General features: G+C 47.1%; 1 protein-coding gene across 1 annotated transcript; it reads right to left on the bottom strand.

Annotated features, from left to right (window-relative positions):
- Nucleotides 1-8,920: 8,920 nt before the first annotated feature.
- On the bottom strand, nt 8,921-12,226 carry LOC101447701 (alpha-1-acid glycoprotein-like). The gene is made up of 6 exons (XM_058302505.2): nt 12,072-12,226; nt 11,552-11,694; nt 11,246-11,316; nt 10,467-10,574; nt 10,229-10,332; nt 8,921-9,110 (listed from the first exon to the last, which is right to left on the bottom strand). The coding sequence occupies exons 1-6, from the start codon at nt 12,183-12,185 to the stop codon at nt 9,045-9,047; spliced, it is 606 nt and encodes a 201-aa protein (XP_058158488.1). The 5' UTR covers nt 12,186-12,226; the 3' UTR covers nt 8,921-9,044.
- Nucleotides 12,227-13,424: the final 1,198 nt, after the last annotated feature.

The raw sequence follows: 13,424 nt of genomic DNA, 5'->3' as shown, positions 1-13,424 counted from the left end.
GAACTAAATTTAGTAGAAAATAAGAAATCACTAGAAAAAATAAAACAAAGAGGTGGTTCTTTGAAAAGATCAATAAAATTGATAAACCCCTAGCTAGACTAAGAACAAAAAAAGAAAAAAAGAGGGAAGATGCAAATGCACAAAATAAGAAAGGAGAAAGGAAATATCACAACTGACCCCACAGAAATAAAGAAGATCATAAGAGGATACTTTGAAAAACTGTATGTTAACAAGAAGGACAATTTAGAGGAAATGGACAATTTCAAGAAACACTTAAGCAGCCTTTATTGATGAAAGAAGAAACTGATGATCTCAACAACCAATCACAAGTAAAGAGAAAGTATCAATCATTAAAAAGTCGCCAATTAAGAAGATCTCTGGGCTAGACTGTTTTCACAGGTGAATTCTATCAAATTTTCCATAAAGAACTAAAAACAATCTTAACTTAAAGCCTTTCAAAAAATTGAAATAGAAGGAACATTGCCTAACTCATTCTATGATGCCCAAATTACCCTAATTCCACAACCAAAGACACCACAAGAAAGGAAAATTAAACACCAGTATCTTTAATGAACCTTGATGCTAAAATCCACAGAAAAATACTTGCTAATCATATGCAACAACAATAAAATGAGTTATACACCATAAGCAAATTGTCTTCTTCCCTGGTATGAAATGATGGCTCAACATAAATCAATCATGGTAATACACCATATAAACAGATTAAAAGGAAAAAACACATGATCATATCTATACATACAGAAAAAAGAATTCAACAAAATACAGCACCCTTCCTGATAAAACACTGCAAAAATGAGAGCAGAAGGAAACTTTCTGAACATGATAAAGTGTATATTAGAAAATCCTGGAGCTACCCTCCTACACAATGGATAAATCTAAAATCTTTCCCCTCTAAGATCAGGAACAAGGTAAAGAATGCCCACTATCACCGCTCCTATTTAACATTGTGTTGGAAGTACTTGCTTGAGCACTGAGGCAAGAACCAGTTAAAAAAAAGCATCCATTAGGCCACTGGGGCTCTCTTGATGTGGACCATTGACCATGAGGTGCAGAGATGCCCAGAGATGTACTTACCAAATGCAATGGATGTGTCATGATGAAGGGAGTGAGTGTTGCTGGGGGGGGGGGGAGGTGGTGGGGTGGGGGTGGTGGGGTTGAATGGGACCTCATATATTTTGAATGTAATATTTTTACAAAATGAATAAAATTTAAAAAATTTAAAAAATTAAAAATTAAAAAAATTTTTAAAAAAGCATCCAAATTGGAAACGAAGAAGTCACAATTTACAACACTGTTAAAGGAAAACAAAGAAGACTTAATAAGTGGAAGAATAGTCTCTGTTCATGGATAGGAAGACTAAATATTTTTAAGATGTCTATCCTATCCAAACTAATCTACAGATTTAATGGAATCCCAATAAAAATCAACACAGCATTTTTTCATGTACAGGAAAAACTAAGTCTGAAGTTTATTTGGAAAGCGAAAAGGCCCCAAATAGTCAAAGACATATTGTAAAAAAAAAAAAAAAAAATGAAGTCAGAGGAATCACACTGCCTGACTTTAAAATATACTACAAAGCTATAGTGGTCAAAACAGCATGGTATTGGCATGAAGATAGACATACTGACCAAAGGAACTGAATTGAGAGCTCTGATATACATCCTCACACATACAGTCATATGATATGTGACATGGCTACCAAGGTCACTCAAATAGGAGAGAATTGCCTCTTCAACATACGGTACTTGGAGAACTGAATATCCACATACAAAAGAATGAGAGAGGAATATCATCCTATACCTTATGCAAAAATCAACTCATGATGGACCAAAGAGCTAAACATAAGGGCCAAGACTATAAATAACATTGAAGACAATGTAGGGAAGCATCTCTGTAACTTTTAATAGGAAATGGCTTCATGAACTTCACACTCAAAGCACGAGCAGTGAAAGAACAATCAATAAATGGGACCTTATCAAAATTTAACCCTTTGGCATGTCAAAGGAATTTATCAAGAAAGTGAAAAGACAGCCTGCCCAATGGGTGAAAATTATTTGGTAGCCATATATCTGATAGGAACCGAATATCCAGCATATATAAAGAAATTCTAAACCTCGAAAATAAAAAGACAAACACTTTAAAAAATGAGCAAGAGATTTGAACACATATTTCTCCAAAGAGAAATACAAATGGCTAAAAAGCACAAAAAAAAGATGCTCAGCATCACATCTTATTAGGGTAATGAAAATCAAAACTACAATGAGATACCATCCTACACCCATTAGACTGCTGGCTATTAATAAAAAAGGACTGCAAGCATGGGAGAGGATGTGGATGAATGGGAACCCTCATCCACTGTTTGCGGGAATGTAGAAGGATCCAGCCTTGTGGAGGAGAGTTCAGAGGTTCCACAAAAATGTAGCTATCTAATTGCTGTAATTGCCAGCAGTTCCACTGCTGGGTATATACTCAGAAGAACTGAAAACAAGGACGTGAACCAATAGAAGCACACCAATGATCATAGGGGCATTATTCACTATTGCCAAAAGTTGGAATCAATCCAAATGCCCATCAATAGATGAATGGATAAACAAAATGTGATATATACATAAAATGGAATATTACTCAGCTGTAAGAAGGAATACAGTACTAACTCATAGGATAACATGGATGAGTCTTTAAGACCCTATGTTGATTTAAGCAAGCCAGGCATTGAAGGACAAATACTACATGACCTCTCAGATATGAATAAAGTAAATCAAGCTCTCTCAAGAACTAGAGCCTGGAAGATAGGTTTACAGAAGGGGACAGGAAGTTTGTGAGTCAAAGTCCACATGGGCAAAATCTATTATAAATTGGAGGTAAGTAGTTGTGCAGTGAAGGGATAGGACAGGGGTATAGGGATATTATTGGGTTGGGTTATACAGGCTTGAGTGGGGATATGTTTGGGAGGATGGGTCAGATGGTCCATGGAATTGGGGGGAGGGTTGCAGGGGAGGAGGTAAACATGGGAGATTGTTCGGTAGGGGTTGAAACTATAATGTTGAGAAAACCCTTTAGAAAATACAATAAGGAAGGGTTACTGGATTAAGGTGTTTGATGGGGTATCTGTCACAGGGTTCACCTGGAGCTCGCTTCTAGAGAGTGTGTGGGTGCTCATCTTGTCATATTGTGTTATATTAGTGAGTGGAGACCCATATAATGAGCAGGACAGTGTAACTCCCTCATTCTGGGGAGGCCTGAAGTTCTGAAACAGAGGGGGAGGTTGTCTCTCAAGAGCATGAGTGACTCCCAGTGGGGGAGGACAGACTAGTGTGTAAAGAGTTGTTCCAAGTATCTATGAATTTGTCCTTCAAGCAGTGAAGCTTGGTTGTCACTGTCGGCTCTGAGGTGAGGGGAAGAGAGGAATAGAATAGATCGAAAAGTGGGAAACTGGGGGGCAATGGAAGTGTTTCCTATGATCATGCAATGATGGATACAGGCCATGTTAAATTTCACCAAAAATTTATAAAAGTGTACAGTCTAAAATGGAAACCGTAATGTAACCCAAAATTTATAAAAGTGTACTGTCTAAAATGTAAACCATAATGTAAACCATAATGGAACCATGGTTAGTATCCATATTTCAATATCTGTACATCAGTTGTAGCAAATATAACATCTACATGCATAAAGATCACTGCTGGGAAAGGGGGAAAAGGATTTGATATTGGATATATGGGAGTCCCCTATATTCTTTGTGTGAGTTTACTGGGACCTAAAACTTTTTTGAAGACATAATAAAAAATTTTAAGAAAAGGATGTAGACACTGAGGAAGAAATGGAAGAGATTGCCTTTCCAGTTACATACAGGGCAACACAACAACTATTACAGTGATGAAAGGTGAAACATCAAAAAATATTTCCATGTTATTTTTCATTTTTTTTAAATACCCCAATTTATTTTTACTTTATTTTAGTTTTTCTAAATTATTATATATTTTATTGCTAATCTTTAACCCTATCATTACTATTTCACTTTCCTGTTAATTGGATATGGCAATATATTAGGCTTCATTTTTTATGAAGTTTTGAATCACAGAGGGGTTCAACTATCACAGGGTAGAAGAATGTTGTGGGGTGTCATTGATGGGGGATGTATGGGAGGGAGTTTGCTTTGGCATGTATACAGGGTATAGAGATACATTCAGATGTTCATTGGGTATTGACATAGTACTTAGAATTTCACATGACAACTGAGGAAATGCTGAGCTGACATCCTGGGGATTTCTGTTGCATTCCCCAATGGAACAAAAAGAATCCCCCAAGTGCAAGGGCAAAGACCAGTGAAGAAGGATGGTCCAATGATAGACCCTTGATACTGATGATTATGCTTATGAGACAGTGTGCTTGAAATTTCAACTAGGGCTAGACCTGCAGAGTGCCTAAGAATTACCTCCTGAGAGGCTCCACATTGCTCCAATGTGGCCGCTCTCTAAGCCAAAGTCAGCATATAAATTCATTACCTTCCCCCCAGTGTGGGACATGACTCCTGAGGATGAACCTCTCTGGTGCCAAGGGATTACTGGCAATAACCAACTGGTGATACAACTAGAAAAAGACCTTGAATTAAAGGGGGAAATGGTATAGACAAATGAGGTTTTACAGATACGGATCTTCAAAATGGGTCAGGAGGTCATCAGGGCATTACACTCACGCAGGTCTCAACAGGGTCTCTGAAATACCCAATGAAGATACAACCCCAGATAGTAGTGCTCCTGTAGGCTATGGAGACTCCTAGGTCCTACAATTATGGCAGATGTCTCTAGAGTTCAGTGCCTTGCCACTGGGCCTTACTTTGGAATCTTTGCCCCTGAACCTAACGGAGTTGGACTCAGCTAAGACTTCTCTACATTGCCTCTTCTGTCACTTTTTCTAAACCTGTGGCTGGTGCTGGGTTGGTGTATGCTCCAGAGACTTGACTCTCTAGACAATCCATGTGCCAGCTGGGCTTGAGCCTCAGCAGAGTTGCAATGCTTACTCTTCAGTTTATTGGACTTACCCAAGTCAGCCAACAAGGAGGTCAAGATGGTCAACCATTACACCAAGGAACTGAGTGTCTACAGCTGCAAGCAAGAGAATTCCATCCCTCAGCCATGTGTGATCTAAATCCACTCTCTAATTAGGAGTGAAGTGGGCATCACCATCCCAGTGTCCTCAGGATGGAGGAATAAAATATGGATTAGATTGAACTTACTGATATTCAACCATAGAATTATTGTGACTCTAGCTATAAAAGATATTATACCATTGATGTGGAGACAGAGGCCATGGGATTTGCCCAAGTCAGGGAGAGGGAAAAAGTGTGATATTGGGGCATTTTAGAAACTTGGAGTTGTCCTCAATGATATTGCAGGGACAGATGCAGGACATTATATATCCTGCCATAACCCACTGAATGCTGTGGCAAAGAGTGTGAACTGCAACATAAAATATAATACATTCTATGCAGCAGTGCTCCAAAATGTACTCATCAAATGCAATGAATGCACCCCATCAATGAAAAAAGTTGATGTGGGAAGAGTGTGTGTGGGGGGGGTGTATGGGGAGTGGGATATGTGGGAAGCTCTTATATTTTTTAATGTAACATTTTGTGCAATCTATGTAGCTTAAAAAAAAGATGATAATTTAAAAAATGAAAAAAAATGCCATAAAACACTTGGCAGAGGCTGGCTTGCTCTCTGGCACTGTTTTGTTACATGCTGCTGTCACCTAGACTGTGCCCTGTACAGTGGGTGCTAAGGAGAGCCCAGCACTGCAGATACCAGTTGGCTCCGGAGTCCAGTAACTCAGACTTCATCCTGTCTTGATGCCTCTTCCTACTTGCCAGGTGGTGTCCCCACCAGGGATCTTCTAGGTTCGTCTCCAGCTGATACCCTGTGCTATCCCATGTGCAATCGGGTGATCAGGTCCCCCACAGAGGGGGATGGCCCAGACTCTGTACCTCTGGTATGATCCAATGCTCAGGTTCTTCCGTCAGCCTTCCCAGAGTGGGACTCGGGGTCTGGGTGAGTTCAGCTGGGGTGGCTGCCTCCCCTTATCTGGGCTGAGCCAGCTGGAGAGATGGCGTGTTTCCCACACTGGGCACTGCCCAGCCTGGCATTGCCCTCCTCACAGGATGGGTTGGGCTGCCCTGTCCTCAGCTCAGTGTGCCCGAGGTGCTGGACTCTGTCTCTGGTGCTCCTTCCCTGACAGGGACTGGAAAGGCCACCATAAGGGCCTCTCCTTCACATGCCAGCCCCAAGCAGAGGAGCAAGCAGCCGGGCTCACCGCCTCGGCCGCCCCCCGGGCTCTGGTACCTGGCCGCCGCGCCCCCAGCGCCAGCCTCTCCAGCCATTGCCTACGTCTGGTCGGTTCCCATCGTGCCTTATCCACCCGCCACCATGTAGGTACCTCATGTCCTTCCCCCCAGCCCCCATCTCTGGCCAGCAGCCCTGGGTCGGGGGCTGAGGACCCAGTGCTCCTGCATGTTTTCCCCGTGTATAAACAGTGAGGATGAGCCTGCGCCTCAGACAGTCACTCAGCACACCCTGCGTGACCTGTGCACAGCAGCGACGGGGGCTTCCAGAACCCTAACCATCTTCCATTTCTTTGTTGGTATTTTCAAATGTAAGCAATGAGGTTGTTGAGAACAGTTTTAGATTTACAGAGAAATTGTGCAGAGAAGTTTCCATATTACCTCTCCCTCTCATAATACACACGTAATTTCCCTATGGAGATTAAGTTAAATTAGTGTGGTACATTGTCACAATTTAATGAAAGGTATTGCTACAGTATTATGAACCAAATCTGTTGTTTATTCAGGTTTTTGCGTCCTCTTTCTGTTCCTATCCCTCCCCTATGCCATTCTCAATGTCTACTCTGGATTCTCTTGGCTCTGGGACACTTTCTCAGATTTCCCTTGTTTTTATACATCCTGTCAGTGTTGAGGAGAACTGACCAGGATTAGTGTGTCATGAGCTTTAACATGGATTTCATACATAACATTGATGAAGGCAGAAAAGAGCCAGTAGCTGAGGCAGGATTGGAACAGGGTTTAGAGTCAGGCAGAGCAGGGTTCAAATCCTGTCCTCCGCTCATTAGTCTGTGATCTTGGCAAGGCTCCTTCCTCCGTGAGCCATAGTTTCTCCATCTGTTAAATGGGGTGATGGTCTTGACTGTTGTGTGAGGATTGAAATGAGCCATGTGGCAAGAACCAAACAAGTTGTTTGTGGCATTTGTGGTGCAGCAATGGGACCATGCTCATTGCCAATCAACAGCAGCTTTGTCGACATGGCTGGTACTTCTGTGGTCAATGTTCCCATCGGGAAGAAGGACAGTGAGAAAACATAGGGTCAACATGACAGGATGGTGGAGAGAAAGAACCCAGATGTTGGAATTTGGAGACCAACATGCCTTCTTTTCCCAACTGCCCCCAGCTAGTTCCCTGCCTCAGTTTCCCCTGCTGTAAAATAAGTAGCTTGGGACTCGATTTCTCTAATTGCCAGCCAGGAGGACTGGCACTTGCTGCGAGCAGAGGACAAAGGCACCATCCACGCTGACCCCTTACTAGGACGCTGGCCTAGCGATGTGCTTTCTTGCTGTGCCCTCAGCTGACCATGGGCAAGTCACTGAGAAACCTTCCACCCAGGCACACTGAGCCCGTGCTCCTCTCTCAGGCGTCCAGCAGAGGTGGAGGGAAACCCTTGCCTGTGCCCAGACTCATCGAGAGGAAGGAATTTTTGGCTGGAATGTGCAGTTGGTGTTGGTGCCCAGGATAAAGTGCTGAGGGTCCCTAGCAGCCATGGTTGTTGATTTTTTTTTAACTCCCCCAGGCCCTATTCTGTGTCCTTCTAGGCTCACACCTGAGAACAGAAAGAGCCAGGCTGCTGTCCCCGGGCTTGGCGAGGGGTAAGCCCCTGGGATTCAGTGCCCAAGGGACCTGGCCAATGGCAGCCTTGAACCCTTGGGCACATCACTTTGCTCCTCTGTGCCTCATTTCTTCCTCTGTGAAATAGGATGTGGTGAGGATTAAATGAGCTGATGCATGGGAAGTCCACAGTACAAAGAGGGTGGCCAGTAAACATAGTGCTTCTCATGCTCCTAGAAGTTGGGCTGGTGTTGCCTTGAATTTTGTCCATTTGCTGGTCCGCAGGACTGAGCATGCTCAGTGGTTCAGACCAGCACCGCCTTTTAGAAAGCTGGCTGGGCCTGTGCTGCCCCCTGCTGGCCAGCCTCTGTATAGCCCTTTCTAGCCATGAGTCGTTTTCTTCAAGAATCTGTCCTGGGAAGTTCTGGGTAACATTTCTAGGCAAGCGGTTCATCAAATTAACAGAAAGTCGAGTGAGTGAGAACCCAGAAATTACACCACAGTCCCTGGATGAGGCACTGTGGGCTGTCGCTTATTGGACTCAGAAACCCTGCTCATTACTTCAGGTTGGTATTTCTAAGCATCAAAGTTTCCTAATCAGCACAGCTTAGAAATGCTGGTCCAAGGGAGGTCTACGGACCCCTACCCAGGGTCCCTACTTGGAGTCCTCTGCCTCAGCCTTCTGCAAACGTGTCTCCTTGGGTTCTTGGCTGGCAGAGGGATCAGCGGGTTTTATCTAACTTCTAATCTTTCTACACTGAGGGTTCTGATGCCCCTTCCAGGAAGTCTTCCCAGACTTCCTCTCTCATTCAAGGATGTTTTGAGAATCACAGCATGTGGATGTCACCTGGTACATCTGTCCTCGAACCTACATCTGGTGAATGTTACACCAGAGCTTGTCCAGCCATGGGCAGCATCTTATCCAATGCCAGCCAGGGTTCAACAAGGGGCCAATTTCAAATGAATGAACGAAAGAATGAGTGAATGAACAAGCAGCCAACAACCAGCAAGTCCCAAATGCAGGAGCTTTATTAATGTGCCTGGGGAAGGGGAGGAGATACAAAGCACTGGTGGAAGGGTGAGAGGGGCCCAGATCCCCGAGGGCACCCCAGCTCTGTGGGGTTAGTCCTTGATCTTAGGACTCTCTCTCTCCCTTCTTCCTCTCCTCCTCGTGCTGTTTGTCCAGTGGCCCACACAGATCCTAGTGGGGGAAGAAGACACAGTGATGGGGCAGGGAAGGGGCTCTTTCCATGGGGATGGGTGAACCTGGACTCTGGACCCAATGCCGCCAGGGGTACCTCCTCTGGCTCTTCCACGTCCTAGCTGGATAATCTTAGGGAAGTTATTTTCCCTTTCTGAGCCTTAGTTTATTCACCTTCAAAATGGAGCTCAAAGCCTTCACAACTCTCCTTCACTGAGCACTTCAGATCTTTCGAGCCATGAGGTGGTGCCTCTGATGTTCCTCAGAACAGCAACCATTTAGCAGAGGACAAAATAGAGGCTCAGCCTGGCCCCATCACCTGTCTGAGGTGACATGGATGAGATGGGGAGGTAGGCTAGTATCCAACAGGCGTGCCTCAGGGTCTGCACCTCAAGCCCTTCTCCAGGGTTCCTGATGTTGGCAGGCAGCTCTCACCCCTGCCACCACAGGAGAAGAGCTCAGGTGGCAAAGGACTGGAGGCGTTTTTATATAAATATGGAATTTTATATAAATTTTATATAAATGGAATTTTTAAATCTATTTGTAAAAGGTTAACTGGCTCAACAGGTATGTATGTTCACAGTAATATTGCATAGGATGAAACCAAATAAAGCCTGGTGTGAGTTCAAAGAGAAATATTTAGGAGATACTTATGCAGGTCATTCTTGGTTATAGAAAAATCAGAATGCCTTACTGGACTTGCTGTAGTTTGAGTGACACCAAAATAAAAATTTTTACTACCTGTTGCACAGGTCATAAAAATGAACAGTGAGAGCAAAGGCCCTGAGGAGTAGGAAATGGCCCATGGCACTGCCCAGGCTGTCTGTTTCCCAAGTCGCACCACCAGGCCTTGCCCTACTCCTGCCCTCCAGTTAGCCTGTGAATTTTCCTCACCTGCCCTGGGCCCCCTCCCTGATCTCACAGGGGCTTTTCCCTCCTGAGCTCTCACTACCACCCACAGGCCTGCGGGAAGCTCAGCTCTCCCTGCATAAAGAGGACGCCCTGCTGTGCTGTGCAGCCTGGGCTGGTGGCCTTCCCTCTCTTGCCTCCAGGGCTGTCCTCGGCAGGTCCACCCCCAGGCGGCACTGGGCACTGCCCCCGGGCCCTCCTGCATTCACCTTTTTCCCGTCCGTGTACAGGATCTCATCGCCCTGCAGGCCCAGGCACTTGAGGGCTTCGTGGAACTCCTTCAGTTGTTCCTCGGTCACCTCCTGCTTCCTGGCTGCAGGGGGCAGCAAAGGGGCTCTGCCAGGGTGCTGGGAGGTCCAGGAGGCCAGGCAGGGCTGGGGTGCTGGGGCCCAGCCCCAGGGGTGAAGCTAGGGAGAGTCTGGAGTGGGGGCTACTGAGGGTGCCTACCGTAGAAGACCACTCCTTTGTTTTGCTCTTCTTCTGGTAAGAAGTAAAGTATGTAGGTCTCAGGGTCCTTGGTGAGCCACAGGTAGGCAAAGTGTTCGTGGTTCCTCTCTGGAGGGGAAAAGAGCCTCTGGTGAGACTGTGAGCAGGGCAATGGTTCCATCTTACACGAGGACCGCTGGGTATACCTAGGGGCACTCAACCAATCAGGGAGTCGGGGTTCAAGTTCCCCATTTTACAAAAGAAAAGAGTGAGGTCCAGAGAGGAGCCTCGGTGTGTGGGGGGAGGGTCTGCTCAGCTCCCTTGGCATTTGTGTGCCCCTACTATATGCAGTCATGACTGGGACATACGTGAAGCCACCGTCCAGCAAACACTGGCTGCCCAACTTAGCTTCTGGAGGATCTCAAAGTGTGCCCGAGAGGTAGGCCTGAAGCCCTGCTTCAGTGTGAATCGTAGCTCTGATCCCAAGATGTGTGACCTTGGGGAAATGCCTTGACTGCTCTGTTCCTGTTTCCTCTTCTGTAAGATGGGTGGAATCATCATGCCCTCTTAGGGCTGTGGTGGGAGTTCAATTAATTCATGCAAAGCACTGTGGACAGTGCCTGGCTCACAGAGTCCCAAACGGTGGTGATGACTCCTTTGATCAGTGCTTGTGTTGTGACCCAAGCCCTGTGCTTTCTCACATTGACTTTAGCCCCAGCCTTCCTCCTCTCGGCTCTCCAGCCTGCCCATGGTCCTCCCTTTTCCACATGCAGCCCTCAAGCCTGATGGCCCCGGCTCACCAGTTTTGGATAATGTCCTATTCTGTCTCTGGATTCCCCCATGGCTGGCATTATAGATGCACTGGTCACCACTAAAGACAGACACACAAAGTGAGATCTCAGGGTCAGATGAGCAAGGGAGATGGACAGTCCCTCCTCCTCAGTCATCCAGGGGCAAAATTCAGGCAGAGACTCTGTCCAGCCCTCCCCATTCCAAGGATGGGAAGACCGAGGCCACAAGGGGGAGGGGACTTGCTCCTGTCCTCCAACTGCTAAGGAGAAGCCAGAGCTCTGAGTGAGGGTGGACAGCTGGTGTGGGGGTCTCACACTGTCTGGTACTCTCGGAACAGTATGGTGTCATCCGTCAGGTTGGGGAGAAGGTAAAAGAAGGCTGCGTGGATCCCTCTCGCCTCCTGCTGGTACTCAGGCTTGCGTAAGACTGAGGCAATGTAAAACCACTTGCCAGAGATCTGTGGAGGAGGCAGGAGCTGAGGATGGGCAGCTTGGGGCTGGAGCCTTGATGGGCTCTGGCAGCACCTCCCTCTGTTTTGCAAACAGGGAGACACAGGGGCCCAGGTGGGGAGTGGGGGTGCAGGAGCTCACACCACGAGCCAGGCATCTCTAGGGCCCCCTCCTTGCCCAGCACAGAAATGCCTCCCTGGGCTCCTCAGATTGGGGCTTCTGAGCCTGGAGGCAGGAGCGGGCTTCCTAGGCTCCCTGGCTGGTGCTGATTCCACCCCGGGATGCAGGAGAGGAAAGGGCAGAGCCCAGAGCTAGCAGGGGAGAGGCCAGCCCCGGGAGAAAGGCAGCTGCCCAGGGCACTCCGTGGGCCGTGCCCAGGACTCACCCTCTCCAGGGTAGCGTTGGTGATGGGCGTGGCCTTCAGCGGGGCACACGCTGGGTCCTGGGCGTCCAGCAGAGGCAGGAGGCTCAGAACGGCGAGGGCCCAGGGTAGCGCCATGTCGAGGCCAGGAGTACCAGGGGTTGGCCAGAAGTGGTGACCTGAGGGTGCAGTGGCCTTTATAACTAGCTGTGGGTGGGGAGGGGCCCAGCAAGGGGAGGCTGGGACATCTGACCCAATCCAGGAAGGACTTGGGGAATTCCTTGCTCAAAAAGTTCCCTCCTCTCCCCTAAGCCAGTTCTAAAGACATTAAATCCTCGTAGCCCCCACCCTGTACCATTCACGCAGAGAGCGTCTCTGCCTTTTCAGCAGCATACCCCCAATCTTGGGTCAGTGATCAGCACATAGTAAGTACCATGTTTTCTTCATAAAATAACAACTTTCCCCCAGATGTAGATGGCATTTAGAACAACGGCTCAGAGAGGTGAGGCGACATGGCGAAAATTCACACATCGAGTGAGCTTTAAGGAATTGGAAATGCACCAACTAGAACCCCTTCATTTCTGGGAAAGCCAATCTGCATAATCTTCACCAAGGCCAGGTTTAGAGCTGGGTCTGGTGTAAAACGTGTGGTTTTCTTTCTGGTGAGCAACCAGAAGTAAGAACAACTGTCCTCAGAGGAGCTGTGGGTCTGGTGGAAGAAGCCTCCCCAGAGAGAAGGTTGCTCCAGTCAGATCCTGTTGGGTCATCCTGGGCATCTTACATAACCTCTGTGGCCTCAGCCCCTCATCTGAAAATTGAGGGTAATAATTGTGCCACAAGGGTTATGCGTGAGATGACAGCGTGTCACAATAGGCACGAGACCTGGTTCCCAGTGGGTGCACAGGAAATTATGGCTGATTTTTTTGGGTTGAAGCTGTCCCTTGAAGTTTGAAATTGTCAGCCATACGACAACTGTCAATTTTTTAGATCTAAAGGAACTTGAATAGCATCAATGTCCTATAACTTACCTATTAGTAGCGACCCTACCTGTGGTTGGCAAGCAGGACAGGGTTTATCGCCCCCATTTTGCAGCAGAACCTGGTGCTCAGGTAGTCAAGACCTGCCCAAGGTCGTGTTGCGGTCAGGAAGCTGGGCCTGGAAGCCTCCTGCCAGCCTCCCCCTCCTCCCCTGCTCCTCCTTCGCTTTCCCAACACCAGGCTGCGGGTCCTGGCTGGGATTTGCCTGTCTCTGGCCAGGACTGGACTCCCTGTGGACAGGGCAAACATGGGCCTGGCCTGGGCGTCCCTGGGGGTGACCTGCTGGGGAGTCCACCTCGGCTGTGTCCTGAACACTCGGTTGTGCAACAGGAGCCTGGGG

Source organism: Dasypus novemcinctus, chromosome 8, assembly GCF_030445035.2.
Source record: "Dasypus novemcinctus isolate mDasNov1 chromosome 8, mDasNov1.1.hap2, whole genome shotgun sequence".
Taxonomy (NCBI): Eukaryota; Metazoa; Chordata; class Mammalia; order Cingulata; family Dasypodidae; genus Dasypus; species Dasypus novemcinctus.
The sequence above is the reverse complement of the archived record's forward strand: the minus strand, read 5'-3'. Positions and strand labels throughout refer to the sequence as shown.

What these genes read in the sequence shown, in the direction of transcription:
- LOC101447701 (XM_058302505.2), bottom strand. Translation starts at nt 12,185, where the DNA reads ATGGCGCTACCCTGGGCCCTCGCCGTTCTGAGCCTCCTGCCTCTGCTG. An exon ending in TTCCGAGAGTACCAGACAGT is followed by an intron (nt 11,317 to 11,551) that starts GTGAGACCCCCA and finishes GTCTGTCTTTAG; the next exon opens with TGGTGACCAGTGCATCTATA. An exon ending in CAAAGGAGTGGTCTTCTACG is followed by an intron (nt 10,333 to 10,466) that starts GTAGGCACCCTC and finishes TGCCCCCTGCAG; the next exon opens with CCAGGAAGCAGGAGGTGACC.